Genomic DNA, 13,321 nt, shown 5'->3' with positions numbered 1-13,321 from the left:
TATATTAGTGAATATAATATTCTAGAAGCTGTGTATTAATTCACTTGTAAGTATGCATTGGGTTGCTAAATAACTAATTTGCTAAGTATGTATTATCTAACCATGTACTGTGAACTAGTGAACACCATGTTCTAGAAATTGTGTATCAATTTATCTAGATTTGTGTATTGACTTGCTAACTAACTAATTTGCTGGATGCATATTACTTGGTTATATAGTGCGTGCTGCAATTTTTTTTTTTTAAAAAACAATTGATGACTCGGTTAGTAGAAAGAATCTATAATTTTTGGAATTTTTTTTAAAGATGCGTACTAAAGAAAATATGACAAAATAGGAAGCCCGCCTCATATTTTTTTTTCTCTCGGGCCACCCCGTATGATTTTCGGTCCTACTTCGAAGGATCAGATCCTTCCTTTAAACCAAAGGGGCATGCAATGGGTAGCCTCCATTACTTTGGAATAAGAGATCTAAACGAGCCCATTTGATTCCCCAACTATGTGCTAGAATAGTGGAAAAAACCAATTTGCACCATCACCACCACATCAGATCCCAAATGTTCACTTTGTTTATGGTCAACCGAGAATAAACAAATCAATGTGACATGAAGCACCTCTCCATGTCTGATTTTAGTCTGCCGGAGAACCATAACAAAAGTAGCAATAGTTCACTCTTTTGGTTTGGGGAAAAGTAAAAATCAAATAAAATTATTTATGCCTGGTAGAGCAATTATTCAACAAATTATTTGTATTTTGATTTTGACTATAATTTCAAAAATAATTCTATGTCGAATGTGTTTTGTCTTTTTGGATTAAAAATTTATGTATAAATATGGGTTTTCTCGAGGTGTAATCCATGAATACATTTTCTTCGAATAATCATGCTCTCATAATTAAATATGTTTAATCAAGATGATATATATTTTTTACAACTTAAATATCATTGGGCAAACATCACTGATATAATCTTTCAAACTCTATGAGCACTTTATTTCCATATCAAACATTGTTTGAGAGGAAGAGCTTGTTTGGATGAAGACATAGTTTGCTTGTTGCAGATCTCAACATGCCAAAAAAAAAAAAAGTAAAAAAATTCCATTACTAATATCTTCTTGCTGCAGCATATAAGGAATGTTTGTTCAAATAGGTTGCATGGGTATCCAAACAGCCCCTAGGTCTTCTTGCTATCATTTTAATATACTGTATGGCGTCTACTTTTGGAACTATAGGTTCTATCATCACACTGGAAAACATCGTTCCAACCTAGAAAGCAAATACCTAGGCATCCTTAACAGGGATGTACGAGTATTACTAAGTGTTTCTCACTTATCTCATCCCTCATCTCTGTTGATAGAAGAGTATCATCCCTCACAATCATTGATAGGGGATGAAGCAAGTCCTAACCTTCTCAGGACTCATATTATCAAGCCATTTTGAGTAATAATTCAAACTTATTAGGTATTGTATGTGTGTTCGTGGTCACCAACTTCGATTCTTTTACATCTGGGCCTTTTAATATAGTCAATTTTTTTTTTTTTACATAAAAAAGGGCTAGTTTGAGACTTTAATTCAAGATTTTCACTGAGAGAGAATTCTTACCTATATTTGGGACTGAGTTCTCAAGGAATGAATGATGCAAGAGTTGAACCTTGGATGGACTTTCTATTTATAAACAAGGGCCTATGACCCTCAAGCTAATGCTTGGATCACCAATCAAAGCATTTGAGGCACTTAGATCCAATGATATCACCTTTCTATCAAGCAGAAAGCTTCCCCTCACCCTTCAATTCCTTAGAGCACTAAAATGCGGTGATTGGTGGACATAAGGCCTGCCTATTACCTATGTGTCACTATATTGCACTAATCTCCAACTGCCACGTGGACCGGTACTCTCGGTGAGGAGCAACAATATTTTGTTAAAATTACTTAAAATCTATGAGGGGGATGCCCATTTCATGGATCTTTGTTAAGTGATTAAACCATCGCCTTTGGGTGCAACAATAGCAAATCATGCTTATAACAGGCAATAAAGAGTGGATTAGGCAAATTACAATAGGCCACAAAACCCTAATATCCGAACAAAGGCGATGATATTATGTCGAGCTTTGAACCACACTGACTATTGATGGATTGAAATGAAAATAAAGAAATATAGAAGTGATGAATATTAGTGAAATTCCTACAAGTATGATAGTTCCTCCAACATCTAGTTATATAGTGCGTAAATAAATATATAATGGGAAGAATATGAATCAGCGAAACCTTACCGTCATGAAGTTGAAACTATCACCTAAGATTTGGAAGATTTCAAGTCATAGAATCCCATAATAGAAAAATAAAGCAATGACTCCATAAATCATACACATTAACCTCATTACAAGTGAATAAAGGTCTTGAGTAGTTTTGATGATACATCACATAAAGAACACAAAATAAACCTTGAGGGAAACAAATTTACAATACTATTTTTCTTCTACCTTTCTCCACTCCCTCTCTTTTGCTTCTTTCTGGATTTGGGACCCGTTGGTTGGCATTGGAAGTTAAGATACATTGTATTCTTAGTCAACCACTGATGAAACAGCTAAAATTTTGCCCAAAAGTAAAATCCACTTTTCCTATTAAGTGGATCCCACTTTTGGTTTGGATACATAATCTTCCAACGTGGTCCTAAAATTCTTCACGACTCCTTTGGTTGGTTGGAAGACAAAAAAAAAAATTGTTGTCAATAAATATTTTGAATTTTCAAAGATCAAAGATGGAATAAAATTTCCACACATAGAAACAAAATTTGTGTAGAAATAAAAAAGTCGAATTCACACCAACTAAAAATTAAGATAATTTTATTTTCAAAAAATATTTTTAAACTTTTAGATAGGTTGAAATAAGATATTTTTATTTATTAAAAGCATAACATATATTTTACATAATATTTATTAAAAAAAATAAATGCTAAACCAAATATATATTATTCTAAATTACATCACTTTTTTATAATTACTAAAATATATAAAAATTATTTTTTTAAGTATCGAAATAATTCAGTTTTTTTTTTTCTATGGACCAAATAAGTTCGGTGTACCACCATACCGCACCAACTTTAAGCATGCCCAAAAGCTCCCTTCCAATTGTCCGTTGGCATAGTGAATCTTTTGAGCTCTATATAAACTCTGGAACGAAAAACCAATTTAAATATCCTTCTAGTCCTCGTTAAGCTTGGTAACGTCCCTTCACAGATTTTGGTTGCCTCCGCTGCTCCCTTCTCGGGGTTATCATCCGGACCAACGGCAGTCCCGCCGTAGCGGAGCGCGAAGCGGCGCATGCCGTGAGATCCCCACGCGAGAACTGACGTGGCTGCTTCTCAGCCGTTCCTTTTCCTCCCTCCCCTCTCTGTTTCCAGCTCTCAAAGCCAAAGCTTGTTATTCCCACCCACCATCACTCTCCTTCCCTCCTCTCCCTCCTCTTCCTCGCCCCTAGCGCCGGCTCGTCGGTAGCGCTCGCCGATACGCGGCTCGTAACGGGCCTCCTTATCTTTTCGTATCAGTTTTTTTTTTTTCTTTTCTTTGTCCCGCCCTTCTTGTTTTTCGTTATACTGTTCCGTGGCGGTATCGGTCTGGGGTTTTAGAGTGGGCTCGGTGGTTGGACTTGGAGCTCGAGGGAAGAGGGGACCTAGGGTTCTTGTGCGGAAATCTGTGTTGCTATCTCATGGCGTCAGAGATCGAGACGGTTAAGGGTATCTTTTCTTCGATTTTAGTTATTTTTTCGTTTTTCTTTTTGGGCCAATTTTAGATTTGGGTCGGTTGGCTTTCCTCTCTTCTCTAGCTGATCTCGGATTCTTCTTGAAAAAGGATTTTTTTTCTTTCTTTTTTTTTTTGTATGGAATCGACAGGTCGTCGGTAGCGATTTTGTTTTCTGGTATTTTCCGGCGAGGTTTGGTAAATTGATGCTGGGATTGCTAGTTGTCGCGTTTGATAGTCTTCCTTTATCCCAGAAAATTAATTAGGTAGGAGATAAAAGTTCAAATGGTCTTGTTCGATCAAGGTTTCTGATGTGTGGTTTGAAATATTTATAGCTTTTCAAATGATCTAGATTTTATGCAGACGAGTTCTGCTGCCTTTAGATGCGAAGATTTGTTCTTCTTTCTATCGATTCTCTCTGGTCGGCGGAGAGGTCATGTGGATTTGATGAAAAGTCTCGTGCTTTATTAGGTTTTATGCTTTCATTTGTTCAACCTTTATGATTTTTATAACCGAAGTTAGAGTTTGCTGTATCTGGTCTTCTAGGCTTTGTTAAGAGAACAAAGGGAATTAGCTGATTTTTCTGTCATGATGGCATTCTGATGCATTCTGTTATGATGTGAATTTGATGCATAAAGAAAGTCTGTACCTTGGATTTATCCAAAAAGATATTGTAAATACTATCTTTTGCTTCTTTTTTTTGTTTTTGTTGGGATTACTGACTTCTCTTTTTAATCCAGTTGTGGATGATGCAATGAAAAAATTGAAAATAGATTCATCTTCTAAAGCCAGCACCAGCAATCTGGTATGTTGAAGCTGTTAGTTTCTTTGTTCTACAGTATTTGTTTGATTCTTTAATCTTTTATGATCCCTTATTCTGCTGTGCTTCAAGTGGTTGTACTGTTTCTTGTTCTTCTGAATAAAATTAATCATATTCTTAGGTTTTGCCAAAGTTTGATTTCTCTATCCCTCTGTTTATCTCTCTAGTCTGGACCAAAAGATGGGAGCACATCTGATGCAACATCATGTATCTCTTCAGGCGATGCAACAAGCAGCATCAAAGAAAGTGAGGTGGACCAAGAGGCTTTGCTGCCTGAGCAGAGCATCTACTATCCTGTTAATGGAATGTATGCCTATTATTATCCAGGTGTGCAGCAACTGTATGAACAATCTGGCATTCATACTTTGTAAATTTCATGAAACATTGGATATATCCAATCTGATGCTAGTCTCTTCACAGGCTTCAATGGCTCATTTGGGGAATGGGATGGCCATAGTTATTTAATGGGGACTGGAGGCTTGGAAATTCAGCACCCTGTCAGTACTCTATTCATTTCTATACTTCTTATAATATGAATTTTAGGTGAAGAACAATAGTTACTTCAAGATCATACTTCATTTCTTGTTGCCGGAGATCTGTGGTATGCTGAAGCATATGAATGTCTAATGAACTTTCATGATATATAATTTGGATCTCATGCGCATTTTGCAACTGATTTTTTCAGTCAAATTATCCTTCATTTGTTTCAGAGTTGCTTGGGTAGTTAGGCATCATAGATGTGTTTGTGTTTATGGTTCAAACATGACCATCTATTATCCATGGCAGCTACTTATCTTAAATAATCAGTAGGGACTTGCAATATATGGTTTAACTCCAGGTTGTTGATGAATTTCTGGCTTTCACTTAATGGCATTGGGTGAATATTGTGTCAATCTTGGAAAAAATTGTGCATAAATCTCTGTATCAAGTGCACAGAATCTGTAAATATATTTAGGTTTGTTTGGTTCATATGTCATTTTCGTTTGGTTCTGCCTGATATTGAAAGAAATAAAATAGCTCTTTGTTTTCTTGCTTCCATGTACAGCTGGTAAAAGAAAAATACAGCTGAAAGTGACAGTTCATCCGAATTATCATACCCTTTGTCTGGTCACTGTATGTTAATGATCTATCTGCTTAGTTCTGAAGTTTTCAAAGTCCTTGTACAGGATGACTTGTTTAAAATGGTGATACTGTTGCCAACGTCTCCACTTAATTAGCTTCTTTTCTTATACTGATTGCAATGGCTTGTTCCAAAAAAAATTAATGGATATACTTTGTAATTTCTTTGAAGGAGTGGAGCATTGTCTGCATTTAGCTGAATTGTCTTATTTGGTGCGTGGGTTTTCACTAAGCAATCATGGGTCATAAGAAGGAAGTGCACACTTGAATTTTTTTATATATATTCACTTATAAAAGACCTTGCTGTGCCAGCCATGTTTACTTGTTCGATTTGTGTGCTTGTTATAGGAAGCATGCAACAAGAAATTTAGGAGATAAGGGGTTGTACTCATTTATGTTCCTGTTGTTTTTCAGGCTAGTCAAGCAGATAACAGTTCACCTGTATACTATTTTCCTGGATTTCAACTTGGACATACCCCTTATGGTCCATTTTTACCTGGGCCTATGGTTGGTTTGGATGGGCAATTTTTGGGCCAACAGCCGTACTACACAAGTCCAATATTTTCCCCACCCCTTGTCTCTCCAAGATTTGTTTCTCAACCAGATGCTTATGGACCAGAGCTGGTTCATGCATACTCATGGGATTCATCTCCTTTATCTGCTGATGGACTCTATGGGAATGGATTTGCTGGAGATCCAACATCCCGACCCTTGAGATATAATTTGTCTTCACAAAATCGTACATGTACTCCTGCAAAACCTTCAGTGCAATCCAAGTCTAATGCTGTGGAAAATAAAGGAACTTCACCAGCATCAGATGACTCACTAAATCCTGCTCTTCCTAGCCAGACTTTTGAGCCTGCAAATAAGGTACTATAATTATCTACATTTATAGGAACTCGCGCTTCAGAATCTGACTTTTGGACCCAGGCTTACCATTTTGGATAACTTTGTCAGCTTGCATACATATTTACATATATACATCTTGATGCACGGCTATTATATCATTACTTGGTTTTCAGGCGACTGCTGTTCTCTCCAAAGTTTTTCTTCCAGCAGACCAGTTTCCTTCATATTCCAACCAAGGGAAGAGTGGCCTATTGTATCCGAACAACCCTACTTTCATTAAGGAAAGTGGATGTAGGTGGGCTGGGACTGAGAAGCTGAAAGCAAGAAACAATGCTCAAGGACCTGGTGATCTTGGCATGTTAAGTGAACAGAATCATGGTGCTAGAATAAATGGCAATACGGAGATATCTGAGGTCAATTCTGTTGCATTTCCGTGTGCTAAGGTGAATGACAGTAGCACTACCACAAATGCTGCTGTAAAGAAGGATGAATACAACCTTCCAGATTTTCCAACCAAGTATGATCATGGATTGTTCTTTGTTATAAAATCATATAGTGAAGATGATATTCACAAGAGTATAAAATATAATGTTTGGTCAAGCACTCCAAGTGGAAACAAGAGACTTGACAATGCTTTTCAAGTTGCACAGGAGAAAATGGCAGAAAAAGGCAGCAAGTGTCCTGTATTTCTCTTCTTTTCTGTAAGTTTACTTACCTTGAATCAATTTGGTTAGTTACTATATCATCCAAAAATTTGTTATCATACTTTCATGTATCTATTTTGCACCTTCATATTATGGCAGTGCATGTCTATTCTAATCTTTCAAACCAATTGAGCCTATCACAGACCTGGACTTGATTGTGTCTACATATGACATTAGTGCATGATGGTGATAGTAATTATGACAGTATTCTTATATGCCCATTATCTAGTCATTGCTTCTGCATATAGATTGGCTTGTTTTTTTCTTGTTTTAACTTATAGTTATTAAATCCTGTGGTTGACTAATGGGTTCTTAGCTATCAGTGACATCACTTCTTGTGCGTAATGCAAGTGCAAGACTGGCACTGTTTGCAGAAAATTCTCTTGCTTAGTAGTTGCTAGCACATTTGTTCTCTTGTAACTTTCTTTCTTCTCTTTTCTTTTCGTTCCTCAGGTAAATGCAAGCGGTCAGTTCTGTGGTATAGCTGAAATGGTTGGTCGAGTTGATTTCAGCAAAAATATGGATTTTTGGCAACAAGACAAGTGGACTGGTTTTTTCCCGGTCAAATGGCACATGATCAAAGACATCCCAAACCCACAACTCCGTCATATAATTTTGGAGAACAATGACAATAAGCCTGTAACAAATAGCAGAGATACACAGGAGGTATGCACACTATTGATTATATTGCTACAACTAGCAGATGATAGTGATATCAGATGCATCAGATTTCATTATGTGACTGTTCTTCTTGAATGCGGCATTGGAGCTTTTACAAATAGTAATATTTATCACAGAACTGGAATTGTGTGATCCATGCTGTTGCAGTATTGAAGGCTAAAAACTTGAATTTATTTGTTCTTTTGATAACCTTTTTCTTACCACTACTTGAACTGGGATATCCTCATAAACTGTTATGTTGGAATAAATTGTCTTTTCAAAAATTTACCAGCTGATTCTTTTGAAAGGCATTTATGAAAAATAGGCTGCATCGGCCACGAAGAGTGGTTCTGATCTGGGCCTTTGGTTGGTACCATTATGCTAAGAATCAGAGAATTGGTCAACCAGTGAAAACTGGTCAAACCTGATGGTTTTGTTCAGACTTCAGATTTTCTTTGCCTTGGTTTTGTTCAAAAGTCAAATTTATTCTTTTTTACATTAATGTAAATATTTCAAATTATTCAAATCTCTATAAATAAAACTATAAGTCATCCTGACTAGTTTTTATATTATCACAGGAATGTCTTTACTATGAATATTATCTGTCATGTTCGCTTGTTAAATGTGTTCTAATATATTTCAGGTCAAATTTCCCCAAGGTACTGAGGTGTTGAGCATTTTCAAAAGCTACTCTTCGAAAACTTCAATATTGGATGATTTTGATTTTTATGAAAACCGGCAGAAAGCAATGCAAGACAAGAAGATCAAGGTACCAGCTTCCAAAATGGAGCATCTTTTGGTAAGTTGGCATATGCATTCCTCTACAATCCAATTTGTTAGTCACAAGTCTTATGATGGCAACATGGTTTTCTGTTTCTGTGGATATTATTACAGATTCAGTAGATAAGTAATTGAATTTTTAACATTTTGCGGGTCCAAATGCAATTTTATAGTTGGTGAATAAATCACAACTAAAAATTCAAAGTACTTCTGCCTCTTGAGCTTATTACTCAGTACAAATTATTTATTCTGTAAAATCTGATAATGCCTTTTGGATGAACTATAATTCCAAATTCATGTAGCCAGACATATGCTTTCTTACTGATACTTGCAATATTATAGCTTGATGCTTTGATGGTGTTATTCATTCTCTTTAGCTGTCTTTCGTGTATTCTTCAACAACATGAAGTCCGGTAATTGTTGCCTGTGGCAGAAAATTGGAACAAACAGTTAAGAATATTTAAGAAATAAATTCAATTCATGCAAATTTGTTAAAAATGCTCATATTTTTAAGATTGGTTAGGAGCCCTATGCTTTTCCTAATTGTATTTTGTTTTGTTTGGTTTGGTTTCTCCAGCGAAGACCTAATGAAATAGCTGAAGTTGCAAAGCCGGGTGATCTTAAATCCATGGTTTCTAGTCTTCAGTCAATTGGATTAGCAGCTACCAAGACCGAGGAAGATGTCCTGGTTGGTGGCATCTCTAAATAGTGATGATGATTGTTTGAACCAGGACAAAGGGCTTTGAAGGATCAAATGTGTGGCTCATTGGCTGTGTAAATGCATAGGCGCCACTGGTTCATGCGTGGAATGACTTGGACCTCTTTCGAGCAAGGAAACATGGAGGAAATTCCCTTTTGTGATCACCTGATGAGCGGTGTTTACTGCGATGATTGGGTGGAGACTTTTTAAGGTGGTAGCTGATGATGGATGGTCTGGTGCTTGATGACTATAAAAGTCTCCTTTTTTTCTTTGCATCTCTTTTCTGCTTCATGCCTCCTTGATCTAGTTTTGGTGGATGTTCTTTTTCCTTATGCTTTGGTCGGTGGCCTCTAGTTTGGTCGGAGGGTTTTTGGTGGGTGGGTGGCTGAAGTTGAAGCTTCTCCTTTTAGAGTTGGTGATCAGTTTGGGATGGGGTCAGTGGATTTTATGCAGGTTTCCATCTCCGGGCTTTCCGACATAAAAGCTCAGGAGCTTGTGGATGCAGTGTTGTAAAGTGGAAAAGGTGGAAGGCCAGGAAAAGGATTACAAGGCCCCAAATTAAATATGTTGCTTTCTTTTTAGGCCCTCCTGCCTCCTTTTTTCCTATTTCTTTTTCTTTTTTTTGCCATGATGATCACTTTCTTTAAGCAGATTGTGTCGTTTTAGTCCTTATATAAGTCAGTTCGATGGCACTCATTAGTTGCTTGGCAATAAACTGGGACAAATTCCTTAGTGAGAAATAAGGATTAGAAGGTTAGGGACAGGAAAAAAAACAAAGAATTAGAATATTACCGACTAAACTGAAAACAGGGAACAGTTGGTTTAATCATAAATGCTGATTAAAATGCTTCTGGGAGCCCACAAAAGATCTCAAGAAAAACACAGGAAGCAGCCAAAAAAAAAAATTGCCAGCTTTGGAAGTGTCTCTTATCGAACTTGGTCGACCAACACATCTGCTTTTGAAGCAATCGGAGCCAAAGATTTTAGCTCTAGTAGCTTGCGAAAATGGACCGTTGGAGGCTGCAAGTAAATTTCTTAATATGGCTCGGTGTTCAAATTTTTTATCCGGGGTGGTTTCTTGTATTTTTTATTTAAGGAATGATTGGTGTACGAAGAACTAATAAATGACAGAAATTTAAGTGCACGAAGCCACACTCTTTTGGTATCCCGGGCTAGATTTGCTCGCTCGCTGGAACTATTACCCGACTAAGCACCAAGTTGGTCTGGTCTTTTTGCTGAAAACGGTATGTGTTTAGAGAAGCCAATGGGGCTGCGGATTGGATTGCCACGTATGTGGCTAATCATGTCAGTAGTACCCTATGGACAGGGAACAGGGAGCTGCCTCGGAAGCTTCATAATATTTTGTTTTTCGATTTTATTTGGTGCATCCGTATATGTGTTGTATAGATCACTCGGCCTACCAAGAGCAGCCACGACTCCTTGGACGGCAGGGCAGGAAATGGCAGAGAAGCTGGGAAACTTGGTCGCCATCCATAGCTACAACCTGAAAGGCTGAGCTAATGGTGAGAGGGGGTACTTTTAATACTAGATTATATTCAATTAAACCAAGCTTTTTAAACTACTTTTTCCACGATCATTCGTCCTTCAGACCGAAGTAATGCCTCCTCATCAAGAAGGCTAGAGGGCAAGGAAAGAGTTCTTATTGTTTGCCAATCTCATATATGGTTAATAATAGATAAGTTACGGGCTTCATTTCCTCCATAAAAAAAAGAAAAAAAATCCACCCTACGTTAAAACATGGCTTTCCTTCAAAAAAAAAAAAAATCCAAACAGAGGGATGTGACAGCAGGTTGGCGGGTCACAGGAGACTCTGGAAAATATGTTTCTTTAGCGTTTGCTTCTTCCATGCATACTCTGTAGTAAGAAATAACCTACGGTGACACTCCAATCTGAGGTCCCGTGTTTGAAACTTTGGAGTCGAATCCCCCGGTATACCTTTTTTTAAAAGGGCAATGGAGGAGGCGAATCACTTCCCCCGATTTCATTAAAAGTGTAAAATTTACATGGTTTCAGAAGAACAGGTATTTACTGTGAAAAGTTATCAGTCAGTCGACATCTTAATGGTCAAAAATTCAATTCAATATATAATCTATTTTGGCAAAAGAAGACTTAGAAGATTCAGCAATACTTTGTAGTTGTCACTGCTTTTTCCCATATGCAAACTTCCCCATTGCGTGAAGGTATTGAGAGCTTTGTAGAGGATTGTATTGATGGATGAAGCTTTTTGAATGAAAACTCTCGAATTTCTTTCCAACCAGATGTGCCAACAAACGGTCGAAAAGAGCTGGTCGCACGCAACCTTTTGTAAAAATTCCTTTAACCCTCTTTCTTCTCCATGAATCCTTCGGTATACAGATGCCGGTGTTTTACAACAGGCTGGTAGAGATTTTAGTTAAAGAAACCATGTAATGGTGAATAAATTTTAGCATCTAATAACTGGTGCCACCTCCATCCTGATAAGAAGACCTGGGAGGAGAAAACCTTAACGCCTTCCATCCTCTACACTCTGTGATTCTTTCTTCAGAAGGAGCACGATCATTTTCAGCTTCATGGTTTTTTTTTTTTTTTTGCTAATGAAAAGGGGTAGGGGGGGAGGAAGGGACAAGCCCACCCCCGCGTAGCAGGCCCCACTGGGCCCTCGCCCCGCCAGGAGAATGTTCGATGCGGGCAGAAATGGCCGTGTGTTGGGCACCCCGACCGGTTTTACTCATACCCTCCCCATCCGTGGGTCCGGCTTAGCTACTCCTCTGAGCTCTGGCTCGAGTCCTACGTGTGAGTACGTCACACCCGGCACCACCCCGGCTACTAGCGGTTCAAGAGCGGTCCTACACCACAAGTCCAAGCAGTAGCCAAAGTAGTGAGCTCCGATCCACAATTTAATCGTCGCCCAACGATTCGAATTTGGGACCTTGTGGTTAGAATTGCTGCCCAGTACCACTAGGCTACCACCTTGGTGGCTCTTCATAGTATCTTTGATTAATGTTTCTAGGTTGCTTCAAGTCTTCTTCAATGGGACATGAGATGTTGATCGAGCAAGAAAAGAACGTGCTGATCATCTCCTGTTCCATCAAGAACATGCCTCTCTCACCTACATAACACCTCTTACTGAAGCTTTCCTTCTAGTTAAATGGACTAGTTGGTTCATATCTTCGCCGTGACGACGACGGAAGCTACATAATTAAAAATTTAATCTATTGTGTAAACTAAAAAGACAAATGGTGGAGGATCATGCATAAGAAAGGGATGCATTGAAATATTATATTACTTGTAGTCTACTAATATACAGGAAGCGTTACGCTTCAAGAATGTTAGTATTAATATTATATCCAAGTCAATGAAAGATCTTGCTCCATTAAAATACATTCATACCAGAAACGAAAGCAAATGCCTACCTTCTATGGATTGTATGAACTCTTCTTTATGAAGTCATTTGTTGCTTGTCCAACGGTAACATGCTCATGGCTAACTATTAGACCTTTTTGTCCTCGTTTCGTTTCTCTCCTCTCGTATGATGAGTTGGTGGATGCTCTCCATTCTGATATGAAGAACAATAAAAAAAAAAAATTGAAGCACATTTTGTAATGTTGCATATTTTGGAACATTCCTGGGATCCGCTGACTGCCTCTCTCTTCTTCTCTCTCCTTTCTTCTTGCCTCTTCTCTTAATTCTTTTCTTTTTTCGTTCATTCTCTTAATAAATTCGGGCCCTGCCGATTTCATTTCACTGGCCCCATCAGATCCCATCTTAATATATTTACAAGCCGGTGGCAGTGCGACAAGGTCTGGAGGCTAGGTGCTGCATGCAGGTTGCACTCGACTGGAAGCTATAATTCCAACACTCACAAACAATAATCTGCACAACTATAAAGGTTGCAGAACTATTACTTATAAACAATAATTTGCAGAACATTCTACCAAATACAAGCAACAGTGCCTAAG

The 13,321-nt window shown here is 37.9% G+C and overlaps 1 protein-coding gene across 4 annotated transcripts; it reads left to right on the top strand.

Moving 5' to 3' along the window:
* Window positions 1-3,176: 3,176 nt before the first annotated feature.
* LOC103702524 (YTH domain-containing protein ECT3-like) lies at window positions 3,177-10,034 on the top strand. Of its 4 annotated transcripts, none has more exons than XM_039129064.1 (9): window positions 3,177-4,535; window positions 4,718-4,877; window positions 4,971-5,047; window positions 6,084-6,539; window positions 6,692-7,219; window positions 7,676-7,888; window positions 8,526-8,681; window positions 9,040-9,111; window positions 9,240-9,354. In XM_039129064.1, exons 1-8 carry the CDS (start codon window positions 4,359-4,361, stop codon window positions 9,067-9,069), a joined length of 1,797 nt encoding a protein of 598 aa, XP_038984992.1. In that variant the 5' UTR covers window positions 3,177-4,358; the 3' UTR covers window positions 9,070-9,111; window positions 9,240-9,354. The 4 variants fall into 4 exon arrangements, with proteins under 4 accessions (XP_038984992.1, XP_008783213.2, XP_038984991.1 ...); XM_008784991.4 differs by lacking the exon at window positions 9,040-9,111 and having other exon boundaries at window positions 3,180-3,726; window positions 4,471-4,535; window positions 9,240-10,034; XM_017841655.3 differs by lacking the exon at window positions 9,040-9,111 and having other exon boundaries at window positions 3,182-3,726; window positions 4,471-4,535; window positions 4,770-4,877; window positions 9,240-10,034.
* Window positions 10,035-13,321: the final 3,287 nt, after the last annotated feature.

This window comes from Phoenix dactylifera, chromosome 8 (genome assembly GCF_009389715.1).
Source record: "Phoenix dactylifera cultivar Barhee BC4 chromosome 8, palm_55x_up_171113_PBpolish2nd_filt_p, whole genome shotgun sequence".
NCBI lineage: Eukaryota > Viridiplantae > Streptophyta > Magnoliopsida > Arecales > Arecaceae > Phoenix > Phoenix dactylifera.
Note: the sequence above shows the minus strand (reverse complement) of the source record. Positions and strands in the feature narration are given on the sequence as shown.